Below are 24,754 nucleotides of genomic sequence, written 5' to 3'. Positions count from 1 at the left end.
TAAACAATTTAAAAAATGGTTTAAATGGTTCTGAGCACTATGCGACTTAACTGCTGAGGTCATCAGTTGCCTAGAACTTAGAACTTATTAAACACAACTAACCTAAGGACATCACACACATCCATGCCCAAGTCAGGATTCGAACCTGGGACTGTAGCGGTCGCTCGGCTCCAGACTGTAGCGCCTAGAACAGTAAGGCAAGCTTGCTAAAAACGACAGTTCAGCAAACAAGAATACACAAGTATTACAATTCTTTTTGTCTTTAATTTTTTTTAGTTTAATCATTCTAGCAGCATTTTTTACTTCCCTCAGTCTCTTTCTCATCCTGCCTCCTCCCCCGCCTCCCATCAAACACCCTCCTCCCTGCCTCCTATCCTGCCTTCTGGCGACGCCCATGAGCTTTACAAACACGCCTCTTGTCTTACCGGTTACCAACGGCTATTAGTTCTTGGGCAGGCGATGTTGAAAAAACCACGGACTCATGATGCAACAACGAAAGCAGTCACGCAACTGGCTCACGTATTCCTTGACCTTCGGACGACTAACAGCGGCGCTGGACTGTCAACGCACACGCAGTTGCCGGCAGTTCGCTGTGTCCTGCGGTTTCTTCGATCTCGGTAAAGGTAAGATTAACGTTAATTTCGATATTGCATATAATTAAACACGTACTCAGAAATCGCACGACAAAGGCTATCTACTCGTCGCTGTACGGCATCCAGAAAGTCGGTATAAGGTATGAGATTCATAACTAGCAGACGTAGAATTAAAATCTTTGTCGGTCCTCGTGGACTACGTTTCGCGTGATTTATCTAAATAGCATGTGGAAAATACAGTTATGATTCGTTACACAAGTGCGAAATCGGTTTCCTTTACTTTTTTTGACGATGTACAGTGGGTCAACTCGCTTCAAAACTGGACATTAAGGGCACCACACCGTGGTTCAGCTCGAAAAAAATTAATTTTCGGTTTTCATCATATTTCGATAGATTAAGGTTTTATTTAAGTATTATGAAAAGGATTTTGCTGAAAAATTGCTTTTAGCCTTTAAAGAGCATTTTACTACCACGTGTGTTTATGTGCCACGCCTACTTTTCTGTCACCCACTTTTCTGCATATATTTTAGATCTTTATATCCCCTACATTGCACGTTAGGGACTTTTTTTTACTCCCCAGTGTGTTGGCTATCCTTGGAATGCAATGGTCGGTATTCTTTTGTTTCTACTGTTTGTAAACAACACGCTTTCAAACACGCGGTTAGATTTGTTCAAGTGTGATTGCGAGTAGTTGTTATACTTACGTTTGCAGTGCTTGTTTACGTGTGTTTTGTTGTGTTTATTGAAGATGACGAAGCGTAAAGGCATTTTCAAGAAACGACAATTTAGAGGAAACAAGGTTAGAAAGATTTCTGGACAAGAGGTTATGTCGTCTGGCAACGATGTTTCTAATTCTAATTCTTCAACAAGTGCATCATCTAAGAAGCGCTCACCATTTCAAGAGAGTGGCGTGAGTCGTGCTTGGGTAGATCAGATGGTAGAGCACTTGCCCGCAAAAGGCAAAGGTCCCGTGTTCGTGTCTCTGTCCAGCACACAGTTTTAATCTGTCAGGAAGTTTCACATCGGCGCACACTCCGCTGCAGAGTGAAAATCTCATTCTGAGTTTAAATGGCTTCTGTTCCCTAGCTCTCGTCGTCTAATTCGGGGATGATCTCCTAGCCTTTCTACAGCCAGAGACGTGCGCTTAACATCCGTTATAGTGCATAAAGAAAATACTATCGCTGTTGCTGACCGACATGTAACAAATGCTAACCAGAGTATAGTCTAGGAGGCTAAAGTCAAATGACAAATCGAATGCGTATGTTATGTTCCTTAAAATTCACAAGTTTTCACTCATAAGTAAATAAAGTTCACTGGTGGTATCTTCCAAACAGTTACGTGCCGTTTTAATTATTGCTCGAGTTCACAATAGCGAACTTGCCGGCCGGTGTGGCCGGGCGGTTCTAGACGCTTCAGTCTGGAACCGCTTGGTCGCTACGGTCGCAGGTTCGAATCCTGCCTCGGGCATGGATGTGTGTGATGTCCTTAGGGTAGTTAGGTTTAAGTAGTTCTAAGTTATAGGAGACTGATGACCATAGATGTTAAGTCCCATAGTGCTCAGAGCCATTTGAACCACAATAGCGATACTGAACACGCTATAAATTTTAATGAAGTTGCTGAATGCTGAAGTACATCGATTGAAATTTAGCAAATCGTTCAGTTCACTAAAACATGGCCTAATCCAAATGATCTAAAGTTTACTCGACACCAGCCCGAATTCCTAAGTGTCGGATGCCACTAAATATTCGAAGCACTGACTGTCCTTTTTTTGGGGGTCATCGGTCTTCTGACTGTTTTGATGCGGACCGCCATGAATTCTTCCTGAGCTGATCACTTCATCTGAGGGTAGAACTTGCAACCAGCGTCCTCAATTATTTGCTGGATGTTTCCAATCTCTGTTTTCCTCTACACGGCTCCCTCTAGTACCATGGAAGTCATTTCCTGATGTCTTAACAAATGTCCTATCATCCTGTACCTTCTCCCTGTCTGTGTTTTCCACATATTCCTTTCCTCTGCGAATCTGCACGGAACCTCCTCATTCCTCACCTTGTAAGTCAACCTAATTTTCAACATTTGTCTGTAGCATCACATCTCAAATGCTTCGGTTCTTTTCAGTTCCAGTTTTCCAACAGTCTATGTTTCACTACCATAGAATGCTGTGCTCCAAACGTATATTCTCAGAAATTTCTTTCTCAGAGTAAGGCCACTATTGATTTCTATTGGCCATGAATGCTGGTTTTGCCAGATCTAATCAGCTTTTGCTGTTCTCCTTTCTCCGTCCGTTATTGGTTATTTTGCTGTCTAGGTAGCAGAATTCCATAACTTCATCTACTTGGTGACTATCAATCCTGATGTTAAGTATCTCGCTGTTCTCGTTTCTGCTACATCTCATTACTTTTGCCTTCCTTCGATTTACTCTCAGTTCATATTCCTTACTCGTTAGACTGTTCATCCCATTCAGTACATCATGTAATTCTTCTTCACTTCCACTCAGGATAGCAATGTCATCAGCGAATCGTATCATTGATATCCTTACACCTTGAATTTTAATTCCATCCCAGAACTTTCATTTTATTTTCACCATTGCTTCTTCGATGCACAGATTGAACAGTAGGGACGAAAGATTACATCCATGTCATACATTCTTTTTATCGGAGCACTTCGTTCTAGGTCGTTCACTCTTATTGTTCCCTCTTGGCTCTTGTACATATTGTATATGACCCGTCTCTCCCCATAGCTTACTCCAATTTTTCACAGAATTTCGAACATCTTACACCATTTTACATTGTAGAACGCTTTGTCCAGTCGGCAAATCCTATGATCGTGTTGGTGATATGTCTGTAATGTTGCTGCTTAAAAGTTCTTATTTTTATTCTCTCTATTATTTAATGAGCGTTTTATTAATGTGATTGCGTATTATTGTTAATTGATTTTTGTTTGTGTTTTTTTAGCGATTCATTTTTACTGTTTTCTCTGTTTATTTAAGTTGAGCCTTTTAATTGTGTCTGCGGCGGTTATGGAGTCTATATTGCTTACTGTTCTCCGTAAGTTAAAGAATATTGTAATACCATATGCGTTTCGGAGCAGCATATCGCGTTGAGTCTCATTTCTGGAACTTCTCCACCTGAATTCGCTAAAGATAATTTATCGCTCTACGGAAATCGATCGGTACAGCCAAGTGCTATGCTGTGTAATGTGTATGGAATGTGGCGTCCAACTTTATTTCGTGAAATTATTTAGGTCTTCGGAGAAATATTCTCGACGAATCCCAAAACCGTGTAAAACTGCAGGTTCGCACCATCAAACCGCACAACACTTCCGAACGACTTGCGTCTTTATAATCACTGAATACTTCTTTTGGAATGATTAAGGGTTATGAGCTCTACACACCGGATACTTTTATGTGTATTTATTTTCTTCAGTACCATAAAACATAGATTACTGCCTTAATGGCGGCTTCCAACAACCTCCTCTCATTCCGACATTGAACATCTCCCTTCCAAAGTCCAACATGGAATAATTATCTCTTTGCCATAGCTTAATACAGTCTGTATATCTTTGTTATCGAGTTCGCATGGAGATACTTAAATTCCACGGAGTATTTACCTCTCGAGCAGGTATTTTACCGCTTCCATTATCAACTGCAACGTCTGAATTGTATTGTGCATTTATCTTTCCTAAAGCCAAACTGATCGTCATCTGACACATTCTCAATTGTCTTTTCCATTGCTCTGCATATTATTCTTGTCAACAACTTGGGCGCATGAGCTGTTAAGCTGAGTGCTCGATAGCTCTCGCACTTGTCAGCTCTTGCAGTCTTCGGAATTGTGTGGATGATAATTTCCCGAAAGTCAAATGGTATGTCACCAGACTCATACGTTCTACACATCAACGTGAACAATCGTTTTGTTGCCACTTCCCCCAATGGTTCTAGAAATTATGTTGGAATGTTATCTATCCCTTCTGCCTTATTTGGTCTTAAGTGCTTCAAAGCTCTTTTAAATTCTATATAATATTGGATCCCCCATCTGTTCTAAATCGAATCCTGTTCTTCTTCGATCACATCAGACGAATTTTTTCCCTAATGGAAGCCTTCTGTGTACTGTTTCCACCTATCCGTTGTCTCCCCTGCATTTAACAGTGGTCTTCCCGTTGCACTGTTAATATTACCTCCCTTGCTTTTAATTTCACTGAAGGCTGTTTCGACTTTCGTATATGCTGAGACAGTCCTTCTGACAATTATTTTTTTCAATTTCTTCACATTTTTCATGGAGACATTTCGTCTTAGCTTCTCTGCACTTACTATTTATTGCTATATTCTTGCCTTTATCTGATCATTTTGTACTTCCTTCTTGCATCGATCAACTGAAATATTTCTTGGTAAAATGCCCTTCCGGGAATAAAAGTGTGTGGATGTCGATCTAAGCAGCTGTTTGGCGCGTAAGAAACGCCAAAATACCCCGCGCAAGTATGCGGATTCCGACGTTGGACTACAGTGGAACCGATGGTCGTCCGTGTCTTTCAGTCCTCAGCAGGTGCAGAGAGACGAGTCAGCTAGATGGATGCAATGCAGTCGATATCGGTTAACTTGCTTGCCATTCAGTATGGCATACCACGCTGTTTGACGTCGGATTCTAGAAAGCGGGCATGGACCGTTTCCCATATGCGACGCCACATATACTGGGGAAACTTAATTTCGATGGGGTTGGGCGGGATGATGCCACATGTACTGGGGAAACTTAATTTCGATGGGGTTGGGCGGGGGGCGCTGTTGTAACACGCGGTAAACTGTTTTCGTCTGAAGCAGCCATGTAAGTGGTAAATACCGGCTGATATAACTGAAGTCTGGGAAAAATCGCCGGATATGGCGAAAAGAGGATGGAATGGTCGAGACCCAAATTGGGGCAGACAAAGAGACAGACGCAAAGTCTTGGAAGAGGAGTCCAGTGAGGCTCTGTGGGCAACGATGCCAGAGTTTGAGTGGGTAGCTGATGTACAGCGCTGTGACACTGGTCGGCACATGTATTGGTTCCAGCCCAGTGGGAATGCAAGGGAGTCATACTGCACTTTGAATAACGTCCCTGACGTGACGAAGGAGCCCAGTGCTATCGACAGACATCGAGCCATGAGAGATGGGACCGGTAATACCTGAGCCATCTGTGATATACGACAGGCATGATACACTCCTGGAAATTGAAATAAGAACACCGTGAATTCATTGTCCCAGGAAGGGGAAACTTTATTGACACATTCCTGGGGTCAGATACATCACATGATCACACTGACAGAACCACAGGCACATAGACACAGGCAACAGAGCATGCACAATGTCGGCACTAGTACAGTGTATATCCACCTTTCGCAGCAATGCAGGCTGCTATTCTCCCATGGAGACGATCGTAGAGATGCTGGATGTAGTCCTGTGGAACTGCTTGCCATGCCGTTTCCACCTGGCGCCTCAGTTGGACCAGTGTTCGTGCTGGACGTGCAGACCGCGTGAGACGACGCTTCATCCAGTCCCAAACATGCTCAATGGGGGACAGATCCGGAGATCTTGCTGGCCAGGGTAGTTGACTTACACCTTCTAGAGCACGTTGGGTGGCACAGGATACATGCGGACGTGCATTGTCCTGTTGGAACAGCAAGTTCCCTTGCCAGTCTAGGAATGGTAGAACTATGGGTTCGATGACGGTTTGGATGTACCGTGCACTATTCAGTGTCCCCTCGACGATCACCAGAGGTGTACGGCCAGTGTAGGAGAACGCTCCCCACGCCATGATGCCGGGTGTTGGCCCTGTGTGCCTCGGTTGTATGCAGTCCTGATTGTGGTGCTCACCTGCACGGCGCCCAACACGCATACGACCATCATTGGCACCAAGGCAGAAGCGACTCTCATCGCTGAAGACGACACGTCTCCATTCGTCCCTCCATTCACGCCTGTCGCGACACCACTGGAGGCAGGCTGCATGATGTTGGGGCGTGAGCGGAAGACGGCCTAACGGTGTGTGGGACCGTAGCCCAGCTTCATGGAGACGGTTGCGAATGGTCCTCGCCGATACCCCAGGAGCAACAGTGTCCCTAATTTGCTGGGAAGTGGCGGTGCGGTCCCCTACGGCATTGCGTAGGATCCTACGGTCTTGGCGTGCATCCGTGCGTAGCTGCGATCCGGTCCCAGGTCGACGGGCACGTGCACCTTCCGCCGACCACTGGCGACAACATCGATGTACTGTGGAGACCTCACGCCCCACGTGTTGAGCAATTCGGCGGTACGTCCACCCGGCCTCCCGCATGCCCACTATACGCCCTCGCTCAAAGTCCGTCAACTGCACATACGGTTCACGTCCACGCTGTCGCGGCATGCTACCAGTGTTAAAGACTGCGATGGAGCTCCGTATGCCACGGCAAACTGGCTGACACTGACGGCGGCGGTGCACAAATGCTGCGCAGCTAGCGCCATTCGACGTCCAACACCGCGGTTCCTGGTGTGTCCGCTGTGCTGTGCGTGTGATCATTGCTTGTACAGCCCTCTCGCAGTGTCCGGAGCAAGTATGGTGGGTCTGACACACCGGTGTCAATGTGTTCTTTTTTCCATTTCCAGGAGTGTAGATGTTCACATATTGGGCGCGTTGGATGGTGTCGAGGGCTCGTTGCAGACGGTCTGTAGCAGACGCCTACAGTTAATAGCCGCTGATCGACGGAGACCGGCTGTGAATTCGAATCATGGCGGCGGTGCTAGGGGGGGGGGGGGGGGGGAGGGGGGGCTACACTTCTCTTAGGCAGGCCCTCGCCTTTGAGCAAGACCTTGGATTTGGACACGTTGAGGGAGCTGACCGATGCTTCGCCGTAAGTCGCCACCCATGTCAGTGCTGCTCGAACTTCATCCTCCGCGTCAAATAAAGAACGAATTTATCAACATACGTCATGCAACAGAAACGGTGCCCATGCAACGTCATACCTTCTAAACGTTGGCGCAGTCCCTGGAGCAGGGGTTCCAAAGCGAAAGCATATAAAATCGCGGAAAGGGAGCAGCTTGCCGAACAGATCGTGCTATGACAAGGGCGGCGTGAAGCGGCCTTTTTACTTGATTCTGGAGGTCGCAGCGCTCAAAAGTCGAAAAATTACCATGATAATACTGCTGGGGAAACCAATATGTTGAAAAACTGTCCGCAAATAGTAGCGGTCTACACGGTCGAAGGCCTGGATAAAGTCCAGAGATGCCAAAACACCAGAGAGACGTTCGTGACGAGCAAATGCTATAATGTCTCGGAAATGTCAAAGTGCCGTACTGATATTGTTGTCACCTCCTAGGGAAGTCTTGTTTTTGGAGATGACACAAATGCGACCTTCTTGAGTCACGATGCCGGCAGCCGTATAAATATTGTTGAGCAACGTGAGTGGTCGATAATCATGGACGCTCGATCGCCCATGCAGTTTCTGATGTCCTCGAGAAAGGTGTTAGGGACCACTGTCATTGGGGAGATCAGCTCTTGTGCGATGGTCGTCCATGTTGAAGTCAACAATTTGCTTTTGTAATATTCGATGGGGCTGCCATCGGGCCTGGGAATCTGTTATCAGATCCTGCCTCGATAGCATCGAGTACTTCATCTGTGGTCACGTCTTCTTGGAGTTTATGTGCTACCTCCACTGGGAGAGTGTTCATAGTAAGCCGTGATTAATTCAGCGGGATGCGGTACAGCTGCAAACAATCTGTTGGAATGATTGTGGAGAGCATGGCCCATGGTTTGTTGGGTCTCATGCTAGTGGCCTTCCGCATCACTGAGGGCGTGGAGCGGAGCCCTGAGACGTCGTTATCTTTCCTGGAGGGGGTGGTACGACATTCCCTCAGAATTAAGAACTTTGAAAGAGACAACCCTTTACAAAATAAATGCTGGAAATCGGCTACAGGAAAAATCAACTTGGGTTCCGTAGAAATGTAGAAATATACGAAGGAATATTGACCGCAGCACTTACGTTAGGTGTTTGAACAAGGTCAAACTTGCATTTATAGCATTATAGAATAAAATCAGGCTCCAGCGGTAGAATTATACTAGGAAAGGAGACGATTGAAGTGTTACATGTGTTTTGCTTTTTGGGAGTTAAATAACTGGCGATGGTCGAAGTAAGAAGATAAACGCGGAGACTAATAACTCCAGTATAAGAGACTCTCCAACAGATAAATGTACAGGGTGATTATAAATTAATTATACAAAGTAACCTTTAATTGTGAAAATGGTAAGTAACGTACAGAAATTCTTGATACAGCACTGAGTGCAGTATATCTACAAGTTTTATTCCCGCCTAACACTGTTAGTTCCTGACGTTCTCGCTAGCTTTCACGCGGGAACGAGTTGTTGCAAGAGTCGTCATCATCGTGTCGTAAAACGGTGCAACGCGTGCAGAGTGTTGTTTATGTCTTCATGAAGCCAAATCCACTACTACGGTTTGGAGACAATTCTGGACTAAATATCGAAAGCCACCACCTGAAAGACAAACTCTAATTAATTGGTACAAACGTTTCGCCGAAAATGGCTGGGTATCACGTAGGACGCCGGGTTAAGTTCGACCAGATGTCTCTGACATAGCAATTGAAGTAGCTCGCCAGTCATAGTTTGGTAGTCTGAGTAGATCTATGAACATGCCTTGTGCTGTAGTATGGAAGGTATTGCGGAATCGCCTAACATTCAGATCCTAAAAGCTGGAACTGCTGCAGGCTTTAAGAGAAAGTGACAAAAAAAACGACTTAAGTTTTGTGCAGATATGCTTAAACTGAAGATAATTTTCTTAATAAAATTGTGTTCAGTGACTAAGGCAACTTCCAGACCTGCGGTAAAATAATTCGGCATAATGTTCAGATATGGGGTGAACAGAAAGCACATCACGTAGTCGAACATGTAACGGACTCACCTAAGGTAAATGTTTTTTACGCTGTAAGCTGTACAATTTTTATGGTCCTTCCAGCAATATGGCGCGCCACAATGTTATCATCGTGAAGTGGTCGCGACTCTCCGTAGCCATGTGCTGAAGGACTGGACGTGGTGGAACAATATCCTGGTCATCACTCTGGTACCGCGCGCCACGGAATTTGAATCCGCGCCAGATGTCATGGACGTCGAAGACCCTTAGAGGTCTCTGCACCATCATCCCGTAAGCTGGGTCGGCGCGCGCCTCCTGGCCCGCAATTAGAGTGAGGGCGCCACAGTGGAACACCTGGTCCCAGCGGCCAATAGTGGCGCCCCCGATCGGATATTTAAGAGCCTGCCTCTCGCTCATCCGGTTTGCCGATGACACCGCCTTCCTTGCCCTTGCCCCCACCCTGCAGCGCTCCCAACACCTTCTCCAATCCCATCTTGACCGGTTCACCGCTTGGTGCAACCAGTGGTTGCTCAAGGTCAATCCCTCCAAAACCCAGGCGATCATTGTAGGCAAAACCACCCCTTCCTTCCGCCTCCTTGATTTCTATCTCACCATCTATGGCCGTCCTATCGCCCTCACTCCCACCCTCAAGTACCTTGGTGTCACCCTCGACCGTCGCCTCTCCTGGACCCCCCATCTCCGGACAATCCAAGCCAAGGCACACTCCTGACTCCATCTCCTCAAGCTCCTTTTGGGCCATACGTAGGTTCTGGACGCCCCCCCCCCCCCCCACCATCCTCCACACCTATAAATCCCTCATCCGCCCTATCCTTTGCTACGCCCATCTGGCCTGGATCTCCGCCCCCCCCCTACCTTTTATAAATCCCTTCAATTCCTCGAATGCCATGCTCTCAGCCTCGCCTATCACATCTGTCTCCCCTCCCCCACGCGGATCCTGTACGATCTCATTCCTTTCCCCCACCTCCTCCTTTTCCTTGAAAGGATACAGATCCTGTACACCTCCCGCAAACTCAATCCTCCTCACCCGCTTATCTCGCCTATCCTCTCCCACCCCCGCCCGCTGCCGCGCCTTTATTCCCACGTCCCACCTGGTCTCCATCTGACCACCCTCCTTACCCTCTCCCAAGGTGGCTTCCGCCAGCTCCCCCTTCCTGATGATGTCCTCCTCCCCTCCATCTACCCCTCCTATCAACTTTGATCCTCCCTGCCCCCACTTCCTGTGTCCCCCCTTGCCCCCTCCCCCAATCTTCCCTGCCCATGGCATCGTTTCTCCCCTCTCCTTCTCCCTCTCCCTCTCCCACCCCTTCCCCCCTCCTCCTCTCTTGGCAGGTCCCCAGACTCATACATGGTTAGTGAACATTCGCGCGCCGAAGATCAACGCCTCGTGTTTCTGTGTGTGCCGTTGTTTGTGCATAAGTGGTTCAGTGTTATTCGTTTTGTGCACCTACGTTAACGTGTGACAATTTTCGTCTATGTATGTGTCCAAGTGTCTGAACAACTTTTATCTTGGACTCTACGCCCGTGAACGGCTCCATGTATTTTAAAGTGTTTGTCTCCGTTTATATGTCCACCGTATTTTTGTCTCACATTGTCTTCATTTGTATCTTGTGTGTTTCTCTGAGGCCAAAGAGCGACGTAGTATGCTGCTCCAGGTCTGCTTGTAAACAGATTTGAAAATAACAATGAAAAAAAAAGCGCATCCAGTGAGTCTAATCGTGGCGTGCGTCTTGACATATCGCCTTGCCAACAAACAGCGTGTTTACCATTCTTTGTTTTCATTACTACTGGACGTCTTGGATTCGTTTGGTTGTCTCTGTCACCCTGTTGCTTCTTGCGTGTTGTCGTCGTGAGGCCTCTCTCGATCGTCCGTCGTCGTTTCGTGTCCGTCCTTTCCGTTCGTTTGTTTGTTCGGGGGGCCGCTCTTTGTTTGGAAACGGCGCGCTTTCTTGGCCACAACAACCACGATCGCCTGAGTTAACCCCAATGGACTGCTGTGTATGGGGTTAGATTGACGTCAGAATGTTTGTTTCTCTGCTTCAGGACGAGGTACGACAACGGATAACAGCAGCAGTTTCTGCCATTGATCATGACTTGCTTCATAGGATTTCGCAGGAAACTGATTACAGTTGAGATGTTTGTCGTGTCACCAGAGGTACCCACTTTGAAGATTTGTAACTAAAACCTGAAGATATACTGTATTTAGAGCTATGTCAAACATTTCTGTAAGTTATATACCACTTTCACAATAAAAGTTTACTTTTGCATAACTAAGTTATAAACTCCCCGTATATGTATAAGTATTTCCTGAAAGTATTTGTCTCGTGTGAAGCCTGAAATGGAAACGAAAAATGGACGATAAACATTACAGAAAAAAAGAACTAAAGAGAGTAGAAGCTTTTGCAATGCAATGTGGTGCTACAGAAGAATGCTGAGGATTAGAAGGGTACACCGTGTAACTAATAGAGAGGTTATGAATCACAAATAAGAGAAAAAAATTGAATAACTAAACTAGACTGAAAGAAGGATCGCTTTGTAGGACACTGAGACAGTTTTTTAATGAAGGGAATTGAGGGAAGGGAAGGGATAAAATGGCTAGTGGGAGACCAATGTTTGACTACAGTAAACAGTTTCAGATGTATGTAGGTTGCCGCCGATAAGTCACGATCAAGAGACTTGTGTAGGGAAGATTGGTGTGAAGAACTGCATGAAACTAGTCTTCACGCTAAATACCACAATCACAATTGTGGTATCACATATTGATACCAGTGTATCACAGCTGGCAGTGAAACTGCAAGTTTCTGTACAATGCAGAAAGTGGATGTGTGGGACCCAGAGGACCAGATGGAGCACGCCCACTGAGCCACACCTCCAGCAGTTTGTACTATAAGCGCAAACTGCCGCCGCAATAGTAGGTGGCTGTCAGCAGCCACTCAGCCCATTCGCGCTTGGAGCCAGTTCGTTTTGGGATGCTACGCAGAAGCCGCCTGCTTGTTCCTTTGAACCATCGTTCTTACTTTTGTGGCAGCTGGACTCTATTGCTTTTTGCATCATTGGTAATGAGTCTTTGTACGTTCTGAGAAACACAAGATAAGTGTATCTTCTGTCTGCTGTGTTACTTGTTCACTAATCATTTCTGCTCCTGTCCAGCTTTTCTCTGACGACAGTAGCCGCACCACTCCGTAGCCCACCCCTCTTTACTGTTGTGTTGTTGTATACGATGCTGTACGCAACAATAACAATACCGTTTCTTGTCTCCTCCGTACCCAGTTGCAACGCAGTAATTAGTGGTCCGCTAGGATCTAAACATACAGTCCTCTTCATTGCCTGACAACAAGTACATTTTGTGACCGAAAATTCCGAAGAACAAATCTGTTGCGAAGTCCTCTGTCTACACTCATGCTCATAAATTAAGGATAATGCTGATAAATGGTAATACAGCGCTCTGGTGGGCGGTTTGCGGGTTTGAATCACCTCGGGGTATGACCATGCGGCGCGTTTGACCTGCGGTCGTTGCACATTGGCGCCGGCAGCAGTCCACATACGCAGAGATTTGTTGGTGCATGTCAGAGTACGGTAGAGCGAGTACGTGTGCAGACGTTGTCAGACTGTGTGTTGAAAATGGCTCAAAGAACACATAATGATGACGTTATGAGGGCAGAATACCAGGGCGACTGGAGGCTGGTCAAACACAGCAGGTCATAGCACGGGCCCTCCGTGTGCCACAAAGTGTGATCTCAGGATTACGGCCACGGCTCTAGCAGACAGGAAACGTGTCCAGGAGCTACAGTACTGGACGTCCACAGTGTACAACACCATCAGTACCCTCAGACGGCCATGGAATAGTGCAGGTAGCCTTGCTCGGGACCTTACTGCAGCCACTGGAACAGTTGTCTCCAGACACACAGTCTACAGACGACTGAACAGACTTGGTTTATTCGCCCAGAGACCTGCAAGGTGCATTACACTGACCCCTGGTCACAGGAGAACCCGTAAAGCCTGGTGTCAAGAACACAGTACATGGTCATTGGAACAGTGGTCCCAGCTTATGCTCACGGACGAGTCCAGGTATAGTCTGAACAGCGATTATCGCCGGGTTTTCATCTGGCGTGAACCAGGAACCAGATACTAACCCCTTAATCTCCTTGAAAGGGACCTGTATGGAGGTCGTGGTTTGATGGTGTGGGGTGGAATTATGATCGATTCACGTACTCCCCTACATGTCTTTGGCAGAGGAACTGTAATAGGTCAGATGTATCGGGTCGTCATTTTGCACCAGTATGTCCGCCTTTTCAGGACTGCAGAGGGTCCCACCTTCCTCCTGATCGATGAAAACACACGGCCCAACCGAGCTGCCATCGTGGAGGACTACCTTGAAACAGAACATATCAGGCGAATTGAGTGGCCTGCCTGTTCTCTAGATCTAAACCCCATTGAGCACGTCTGAGATGCTCTCGGTCGACGTATCGCTGCACGTCTTCAAACCCCTACGGCACTTAAGGAGCTCCGACAGACACTGGTGCAAGAATGGCAGGCTATACCCCAGCAGCTGCTCGACTACCTGATCCAGAGTATGCCAACCCGTTGTGAGGCCTGTGTACGTATGCATGGTGATCATACCTCATATTGCTGTCGGGGCACATGCGCAGGAATCAGTGGCGTTTTGTAGCACATGTGTTTCGGGACGGTTTTCTCAACTTATCACCAATACCGTGGACTTACAGATCTAAGTCGTGTGTGTTCCCTATGTGCCTATGCTATTAGCGCCAGTTTTGAGTAGTACTACGTTGTGTGACACCACATTCTGCAATTATCCTTAATTTATGAGCATCAGTGTATGATATAAATACTATAACAGAACAACTGACTATACTAATACACGAACAATACTTTCAATATTATTGCAGATCGAAAAACAGTGTGCATTGTAAAGTTATTTAATTTCAGTAACACATTTCTCCCTTTTGGGACATCATCAGATTGTGCAAGAAATTGGATATAAGACCTATCCATTCTAGAGTTATGAAGTATGAATTGTGAACCTTAACCACACCAGCAAACACTGGTACAGTATCATTGCATAGTATCAAACTTGCAAAATATAAATGAAGTTGCAGCTTTGCGTGGCACGATAAGTTCATTTAGCACTCGCACAGATATGACTATCATAGTTATACGTGCTAGTCCACATCGGGCCACACAATGATACACTCTAGTTTCTTGTGTTAGTCATTTCTGTATGAGCGCTTAATGGATCTATTTATTGTGCCGTGCACTCTTTTGTAAGTGCAGTCCCATATTGCGCTGCTGCGGCGTTATCTGCTGGGGACACATCTCATACTTAATGGCTCTATGGCGGATAGGTTTCATATTTAGTTACCTTTTAACGGTCTAATGATGCCCCAAAAACGATGCAAAGCGTTATTGGAACTTAATAACTTTACAACCCACACTGTTTTCCAATTTGAAATAATTGAAAACTTGCTGAAACAAGAATGGAATGAAATAAATTTGACCTTCAGTAACGGTTTTCAATAAGCGTAAATTCCCGCAAAAACTCCTTTCATGTCAGAAGTGGTACAGAAGCGCGAATCTCTCAACTGGGGGATGCTTACGGATTCAAGAGAGAAACACAAACTTCGTACACAGCATGCTTCGGAGGGAATATTTTCAGAAAAGGCTAGCCTGTATTCAGGGATTTAACGACGAAACGATCATCAGCCTATTAGCGTGGTGTTCATCTATGACAGGAACAAGTAACTACCCGTTAGCATTGTTATGTCGCCCGATGTAGATTGGCCTGCATACGTATATATATGTGGCATTTGTTGTAAGCTATTAGGAAGGAAAGGAGGGGGCTTTTGAATAGGTCTATGATACTTCATAGTGTTGGTTTATGGAGAACGTTGAGATCAATGCACTGACTGTAATGCTCCCAGAAGGTGTCTAGCAAATCCTCTTCATACTGGATATAATGGTGCTTGTTATCTCACCAGCGGAAGAGTAAACCTAATCCATTAAGAAAAAATTAATTTTTGTCTGTGCATATGATCAAGAAATATATCACTTTTTTGTCAGTGTGACAGTTCGATGTCAAAGTAATAAACAATTTTCTTTCTGGAAACAGAAGAATGTAATTTAATTCTTCTCGGCTGGAAACAGATAGCCATAATTTACTTTTTTCTTCATTGACTAATATTCATGGTATACAAACAGTACATTTGTCAACGATACCATTCGACATAAAATAGGAGTTTGACATCAATCTGCACAGCAGGACTGCGCAATGAGCGTTACTTCTCGGATTATCCTTGTGCTGAACGATGTTATAGGCGAAGAAACGTTGTACTGTTATCAGGTAAGCTGTAAGTATACTCGTAAATATTTCTCGTTGCTTCTTATTATGTATTTTACACTCAAATCTAAAATTTCTGTTTACTGGACTGTGGATTTATATTTGTTAATGGTGTGTCTCGGGTTCCGTACTTCAGCCAAGTTTCATGACATCCAAAACATATCATTTTGTTTAGCTACTTCATGCTCATTTTTCATAAATTAGTGCAAACCCGCCTGCTTGATGTGTGAATCATAAGTTTATGGAAGTTTTTTGGTTTAATGTGTTACTATCAGTTAATTTATAAATAATTGCCTCACATTTCCTGGTATATGAATGTTTATTATTGTGCGTTCGCGTTAAGCGCTCAGTCTGTGCTGCGTAGGATTTGCTGTACGGCAGGTGTTCATTTCACAGAAATCGGCTTCTAATCTAAGAATAAATAAGCGCCGGCCAGGGTGGCCGAGCGGTTATATCGCTGCAGTATGGAACCGCGCGACCGCTACGGTCGCAGGCTCGAATCTTGCCTCGGGCATGGATGTTTGGGATGTCCTTTGGTTAGTTAGGTTTAAGTAGTTCTAAGTTCTAGGGGACTAATGACCTCATAAGTTAAGTCCCATAGTGCTCAGAGCCATTTGAACCAATAAATAAGCGGTAAAAGTTTTTGTCTGTGGTATTGGCTTAATAGTGTCAGAACAAACGAGTCATCTCGTATGTGAACGTTTCTAAAAAGGCACGTCACATTAAAGCAATTAAGCATAATGAAGGCTGCTAATGATTTATTCAGACGAAACATGGATTCGCACTCATGGCACTATGAAAAAATGCTGTCACACCGGTAGTGTGCAGCGAGCTCAGTTTAACAAAAGTTCTTTTTGTGTTTAAGTACTATGCTATGCAGACAGAAGCAAGTAGTCGTGTAGCGTGTGACAAAGTTTTGTTGTTACGAGTACTCGGTGCCTGGACTCCAACCAGACTGCGAGCAATTTTTGCTTAAAAAATGGTTCAAGTGGCTCTGAGCACTATGGGACTTAACATCTTAGGTCATCAGTCCCCTAGAACGTAGAACTACTTAAACCTAACTAACCTAAGGACATCACACACATCCATGACCGAGGCAGGATTCGAACCTGTGACCGTAGCAGTCGCGCGGTTCCGGACTGAGCGCATAGAACCGCCAGACCACCCCGGCCGGCAATTTTTGGTCTCATGCCGCTGTTTATAGCCAAGTTCGATTCCCGTCGTCCACTGCGCCCCATCATGCTCTTTTGTTTCACAGAACACGTACTGTTACACCGTGAATCTCATGATCGCCGATTTTTTCGAAATTGAGTGCCGGACATCACGCGTTGTAGAAATTGACTTCTCCATGCCTGTTTATTAGATTTTCTGTCAACTCAGTTTCGATAGAGTCCTTAATATGCTATCCCAGATATTTGACGTTTGCATGACGATATTGGCCTGATCATATTTCATTTCATGATTACATTCGATTGCAAGTCCGCGGAAGAAAAGCCAAAAATTGCTTATCTGCCTTATTCTGGCCAGTTATCCCGAAAAGGTCGGTAGACTCCTACGGCAACATGGCATCCATTGTGTGATATCACGTATCGACACCACACAGTGGCGTATGGATGTTGGTAACGGAAAGGCAGGTTTCCCTATGATGCCGACAGCGGTCACGAGGGACCTGACGTACCTCCTGGTGCAGGTCCGCCGAGCCTACGTGCACAGCCGCTGTGTAGCCTACTGCGAGCGTCTCTGCCACCGCATAAAGCCTAGTTTACACGACGACACTAGGTTGCGCTACTCGTTGCGTGGAATGGGTTGCACGCTAGTGGTTTCATATATGACTGTAGACACGGCGACACCAGTATACACTTCAGTTTCGTCGTTTTGTCGGTCCATGAGACGTGTCTGAAATGAAAGTTCTGGCAACTGCACATCGCACGAGTTGTGATGCAATTAAAGCTTGTTGCGTGGAATCGCTTCTTAAGAAAAAAATAAGAAACGTGTTTCGATTCGTGACTGGATGAAGAAAAGACAGCAGCTCGGTTGCTCAGAATCACTGCTGAAATAATTTATAACGGAAGATCCAAGAAGTTCGTTTAATTATCTTAGAATGTCACCAGAACTTTCACGTTTGTTCCAAATAGTGTTAATTACGCAATAAGGAATAAAGGTGCGGTAATGCATGAAGTACTGTCGCCAGAACTGAAATTACATATCATATTGCGTGCATTACAATCGAGAACACTCGGCATGCTATAAGATACGGCTCTAGTTGGTGATGACGGTATTTCATTAACACCAATAATTATTAACATTAACAGTAACAATTATTAACATTAGCAACAATAATTATTCGAAGCAGGCCGCACTAATGGCTCTGAGCACTATGGGACTCAACTGCTGTGTTCATCAGTCCACTAGAACTTAGACCTACTTAAACCTAACTAATCTAAGGACATCACACACATCCATGCCCGAGGCAGTATTCGAACCTGCGACCGTAGAGGCCGCGCGTTTCCAGACTGTAGCGCCTAAAACCGCTCGGCCACCTCGTCCGGCGCAGGCCGCACTAAGAAGATAGATCTGTACAGTGGCAATATTTCAAAATTCTATCATATGTGAATGGAGAGCACTACACCGACGTTTTAAACAGATCAATATTGAATAAAGAATGCAGCTCCTTGAATCTGTATAGCCTTCCCTCCTGGCAACAGTATTCCTTAACAAGGAGCTGGCCAACTCAAACGATGGGAGTCTTGTAGACGAGAGCATTGTCACAGCTAGAATTACACTTGCTTGCATTTTTCTTAATCCAGTAGTGTGCTCCTAACTCAATAAATTTTGTCCTCCAGCTAAGATATTCTCAAACCATCTATGTTATGATCGCACATGACGATCTCAGCGGCAGCAATATGTTACTTATTCTGGTAATCAGCACCATTGAAATCCCACAAACACCTATCAAAGCAAAGATATCCGAAAAGCGAACATTATTCTCAGTTCGCCATTTCATATTTCAGTTTATCTACACTCTACGATCACACATAACCTCAAAACTCGTGCAACTTGTGTCGCCAAATGTGGAACGCGCCGAAAGTGTTTAGTTTCACCAACGATTTGCGCAAACGCGCGGCGCGCATGCGCAGTGGCCGGTAGCGCAGTTGCCTGCAACCTAGTGTCGTCGTGTAAACTAGGCTTAAGACTGCCGGCGACAGCCGCTCGGCCCACTTGAGTTGGGAGCAACTGACTATGCGGACGCCGCCTACTCACGCCCCCAACGCCATTGTTCGCGCTTAGTGCACAGTGATTGTTGACAATGACGAGCTAGGCTTTGTTTCTTGTTGCATCATCCTTAACGAGTTTTTGTATGTTTGGACAAATACAACTTAAGTAAATCTGTGTGTTGTGTTGACTAGTTCGCCAAGCATTTCTGGTTCCGTCCAGTTTTCCCATGACGACTTTTGCCGCACCATTCTGTATCCCATCTCTCCTTAATATAGTGTATGAAGTTGTACACAACACAGTGTATGTCGCTTCCTTCAAATAATATAAGAAATATTCTTTATAATGTTAAAGACGATGTAGGTCTGCGAAAACCAGGTGTACACCGCATTCCATCCGAATGTGTCTTACGCTGGTCAGACTCTCAGAACAGTCGAGGAGAAATGGATGGAACATCAGCGACACACTTGACTAATAGTCCAGTCAAGTAGCAGATATACCTTGCAAAAGGAGGGGTAGAGGAGTTTATTTTTTCAACTCGTTCATATGGTTGGAAATATCAGAAAACCGAGTTTTGCCAACAAAATTTCGCTTGGGAAAGCTTTCTGCAGTCAAAAAAATTCGGCTTTTTTCAGTTTTTTCAGAATATCTCTGTTTTGTTTGCTCCTATCGCTTTAACGTCTATTTTCTTTTTTAAAGACCACAAAATTCTCTACAAATTTGATACTTTTCTGAACGCCGGATTGTAAAATGTCCTTTCGTTGAGAACTTCTCATATTCTGATAAATCCATTTTTTCCTCGAGTCTCAACATACCCTGTAAGTAGAGGTGACCACTTTTAGCGTACATAAAATGTCCAGCTGAATGGAAGTAGGGAAGCATTTTTCTCACGCTTTCAAGATGAAGTTTCCAATTCCTGATCGATCCGCTTCAATAAATTGTTTCATGTGAGTGACCATCTTGTAGTACTGAACCCATAATTTTGCTGTGGGTCCCTTACTTTCAATCGTTTTCAGGGCAGTTACAAATTTTTTATGACTTGTTCCCTGTGAACACTGGCATCCTGGCCAATTAACAGTTCTGACTCACCACAAGGAGAAGACAAGTCATTCAATGTCCCACGTTTATCTTCTGTTAGCTGTATGTGATCCCACACTTGACAGTCCAAAGCAAGGTGACACAATAAATGCGCTCGCACAGTCCTGGAATATGCATGTCCTGGCAAAATCTTTTCAACGCTGTTTTCAGCGAATACTACACAAATTCATGTCAGACATACTCATTTTCAGCACCACAACATACCTGAATGGAAGCGACTCCAAACTGTAGGACCCTTATTGTTGTGTGCTAATAGCTGTCAGTGCACTGTGAACAATCACCAGAAATAATCGCCTTCCGCCCGCAAAAGAATAAATACGCTTTTGTCCTACATACTTTTTCTTATAACTGATCATTAACTTCAATCAACTATAGAAAATGTACGGCACCTGCATGCAATCGTATTACATATTGTAACACAAATAAACTTCAAGCAATCCGACGTGAATGTGTTCGTAGTTACTGAATATGATGCTGTTTATCCTGACCCTGCAGCAGAGTGAGATGGTAAGTTCCAATCAATAACATGATGATTAATATGTTTATACTACACAAATAGAAACTGAAAAAACAGTGTTCAAAAATTAGGTAATTTGCCACTTTGCTCGAAATTTGAAAAATTGGTATTATTTGACGCATTGTAGCGCCTTAGATACTGGGAGTAGAAAAAAATGGTATGAATCAAATTTGCAGAGAATTTGGTGCTCTTTGAAAAGAAGAAAATAGGCATCAAAGCAGTAGGAGCAAATGAAACTGAGATATTTTGAAAAAAACTGAAAAAAGGCCGAAATTTTAAAAGTTTTTTGACTGCAGAAAGTTTTCCCAAGAGGGATTTTGTTGGCAAAACTTGGTTTTCTAACCTTGCCAACAATATGAACGAGTTAAGAAAATATAATCTTCTACCCCCACCTTTTGCAAGGTACAGGCTTTTTTTCTGACAGTTTCACTGGACTATAAAACAAACAAGCAAATCAGCAGTCGCCGAGCGCTGCCTTGAATGTAGACATGACATGAAATACGATGAGACCGGCATCACGGTGCAAGTGACAAGTTTCATGGCCAACGTAATTAAGGAACCTAATGAAATAAAATTGTTAGAACACCTAACAGACAGGGACGATGATTTCAAATTAAAAGAAACACCTGGGGTTTTCCACAACCATCATATGAATTGAAGACATGAAGTCTGAAAAATGAGTGCGAGATCATATTTGTGGCACTTTATTTTACAGGTCCGTCTTGATCAAAGCACTTATTATGTACCTACATGTTTATTTTGCGGTTGATGCTGCATCAGAATATTTTGTGTCCTGAGACGTAAGTAGCCGAAACCGGTAATAGTGAAGTGTGATCAAGACGGCCCTGTAGATTAAAAAAAAAATCCATCATAACTTAAAAACGATGAAGGGAATTTGCGTTTCACAGAGTGTCAGTGCGTGCTCTGTAAAACAAAAGAGCGTCTAAGGGCGGATTGGAGGTTGGAATTGAACTCTGCTGTACGAGGTATGTGCGAAAAGTAATGAATGATTTTTTATCTATCAAAGTTATTTTTTTTTTCTTCAAACAACAATACTGTCTCTTTCAAAGTGCATTTGTGGACTCGTTCGCAGTCTCGGTAGCAGCACTGAAAAGCTACAACAGGTAGTGCCTTTAATATGTCGGTTACATTCTTTTGAATGTTCTCCAGAGTCTGAAAATGACGTTCTTTTCAATTTTGGAAAAAGAAAAAAGTCACTAGGACTCAGACCAGGTGAATGGGGGAGCTGTGGAACAACAGTAATGTCTTTTGAGGTCAAAAATTCCTTGGTGGACGTGGCTGGGTAACATGAGGTGTCGCCATGATGCAGAACCCACGTGTCTGCAATGTCTGCTCTCGCTCAATTCACGCTTTTCAAATGGCTCTGAGTACTATGAGACTTAACAACTATGGTCATCAGTCCACTAGAACTTATAACTTCTTAAACCTAACTAACCTAAGGACATCAAACAACACCCAGTCATCACGAAGCAGAGAAAATCCCTGACCCCGCCGGGAATCGAACCCGGTAACCCATGCGTGGAAAGAGAGAACGCTACCGCACGGCCACGACCTGCGGACTCACGCTTTTTCTTAGCCTTTGAAGGACGTGTTTGTAAAACACTTGGTTGACACTTTGTCCTGGAGGAACAATCTTACAAGAGCATGTGCACCTTCGACGTTTTCGTCGGTCTTTGAAGATGAAGGTCTCCTTCAGCGAGGTTCATCTTTAAAGTGTTCTTGCCCTCCCAAAAATGATATGTGCCAGCGAAAAATTTGTGCCCTTGATAAGGAATGACCCCCTTAGGCCTGTTGCAACTTTTCAAAGATCAAATGGCTCTGAGCACTATGGGACAACTTCTGAGGTCATCAGTGCCCTATAACTTAGAAGTACTTAAACTTAGCTATCCTAAGGACATCACACACATCCATGCCCGAGGCAGGATTCGAACCTGCGGCCAAAGCGGTCGCGCGTTCCACACTGTAGCGCCTAGAACCGCTCGGCCACTCCTGCCGGCTTTTCAAAGATCACACTCATGGATTCCTCAAGTTTAACACAAAACTTCATTGGCATAATGTTGCTCTAAATTCCGCTGTTCCAATTTCGTAACACGCAACGAAAACACAACCACAGTGATGATACTCTCATAAATCACACGATGGCTTCACAGAGCTGAAAATCGGAGTGAGCAACTGGAAGTGATGAACAATTGGTCTACAGAAGTAGAACAACAAAGCGTTGCCTCATAGTCCACAGAATTATCAATCAGTGTAGCTCACTGTTTGGCTGGAGTGGAGGCAGCGAGTACACACAATAGCAAAACTCATAGCTCCTGTGAACGGGAAAGCGTTATGCGGATCTTGGTGCCTCTCGCGTCCATCTAGAAAAGATAACCTGAAGATGCCTAAATAAGGCGAAACGTGTCATTGAAAAATAAAAGAAATTAAAATTGCAACCAAGACTGTTTTTATCCAAAACTCATAGCATCTGAAGAGACAACTGGGTCGGTCAGCGAAATTCTGTGGAGAAAATGGAAACAACAACTTCGCTGAACACCCATGAACTCACCACTGAACGATGGTGGAGTGACCCCAGTCGGCTATTCTATTCGCTTTGTCGGTTAACGCATTCCCTTTAGCATTATTATTGCTCTGTGTATCATCGGGTAGCTGTTCAGTGCAGCAGAGGGTGACGGCGGCCGCGTTAAGAAGTTTTTCCTGTTACAGCAGGAAGCAGAGGAGGTATGTTGGCAGCACTGGCGGCGGTGTGCCAGTGGGTGGGCGCTGTGTCGCTGGCGTCGCTGCTGGTCTGGTTGGTTGGCACCGCCCTGGACAAGCTGAGGCCGCTGCGGCTCCTGGACAACCTGCCGTCGCGCGCCGTCCTCATCACAGGTCAGCTGTCATTGCGTAACCAGCTTACATAACAGAGTTCCACATTTACATGGTGATTTTAAGTGCTTTTGATGTTACTTGTGAGACCACTGCAACATGGGTATAACGTCTTTCAATTAAGATGATGGCCAAATATTAGTTACCATGCATGGAGAGCCGTCCCCAGTGGCCGAGCGGTTCTAGGCGCTACAGTCTGGAATCGCGCGACCGCTACGGTCGTAGGTTCGAACCCTGCCCCGGGCATGGATGTGTGTCATGTCCTTGTGTTAGTTAGGTGTAACTAGTTCTAAGTTCTAGGGGACTGATGGCCTCAGAAGTTAAGTTCCATGGTGATCAGAGCCATTTGAACCATTTTGAATCATGCATGGAGAGTCTGGTCTGTATGCTGGTAAAGTAAGTATTACGTCATTGGCAAGTGTATTTTAGAGATGCAGCATTCTATAACATGAGCATACTTCGACTTTCAGAGAGTATGCAGCATGCTAAAGAAACTTTGGGTAACAAAAGAAATATGCACACCGACAAAGAAGGAAGTACAAATAAACCAGAAAAAATGAATATACCCTTTAAGAGATTTGCAATTTACTCAAGATTTGTTGTTGCAACAGTATATATGTAGTACACAAAATGATTACATTTACACACCTGTGGCACAAGTGGTTCTGAGGTACCAGGTGTCGACCGATGCTGAAACACCAATATCAGAGTGTACAGATGGCGAAAAAGTACTAATCTAATCTGTCCTGTGATACGGTATTCCATGCCTACTCGATCTGTTCATGTAGTCCTGTGAGAGTTGTTGGTTGACGAGTTGCGTAAGTATCGTCTCTACTCGTGGTATCCCACACGAGCTCGATTGGAGACTAGTCCAGTGATATGCGTAATGTTGGCCAGAGAAGCTGCGGAGCGTGTAGAGTTACACGGGCAACGTATGGGTGAGCAGCATCCTATTGGAACAATGTATCGTCTTCCAGTTGCAAGAACGGCAAGAGAACAGGCCTAAAAACATTCTACGCTTACCGAGCGCTTGTTGCCGTTCCTTCCAGAAACACCAAATATGAACGTGAGTAATATTTTATCGCACCTCAGACCATAAGACTTGGTGTGAGGGCAGTGTGCATCGGACTAATGCACTCACCAGGTCAACATCGTAGGCGCAAACGAATATAACCTGCATGCAGGTAGAATGTACTTTCATCGCTGAAAATCACGGCA

The 24,754-nt window shown here is 44.9% G+C and overlaps 1 protein-coding gene across 4 annotated transcripts in view; it reads left to right on the top strand.

Moving 5' to 3' along the window:
- The first annotated feature begins 397 nt into the window (after window positions 1-397).
- The window catches only part of LOC126341510 (estradiol 17-beta-dehydrogenase 2-like), a 172,401-nt gene continuing 148,044 nt past the window's right edge, over window positions 398-24,754 (top strand). Inside the window, exons 1-2 of one of the 4 annotated variants that reach the window (XM_050001779.1) lie at window positions 398-623; window positions 23,378-23,539. In XM_050001779.1, the coding sequence (XP_049857736.1) occupies window positions 482-623; window positions 23,378-23,539 (304 nt within the window). In that variant the 5' untranslated portion in view covers window positions 398-481. Of the gene's footprint in view, window positions 624-23,374; window positions 23,540-24,754 lie in introns of all 4 variants that reach the window. The other 3 variants (XM_050001778.1, XM_050001781.1, XM_050001780.1) reach the window with 3 other exon arrangements.

The sequence above is a fragment of the Schistocerca gregaria genome, chromosome 1, assembly GCF_023897955.1.
Source record: "Schistocerca gregaria isolate iqSchGreg1 chromosome 1, iqSchGreg1.2, whole genome shotgun sequence".
Classification (NCBI taxonomy): Eukaryota; Metazoa; Arthropoda; class Insecta; order Orthoptera; family Acrididae; genus Schistocerca; species Schistocerca gregaria.
The sequence above is the reverse complement of the archived record's forward strand: the minus strand, read 5'-3'. Positions and strand labels throughout refer to the sequence as shown.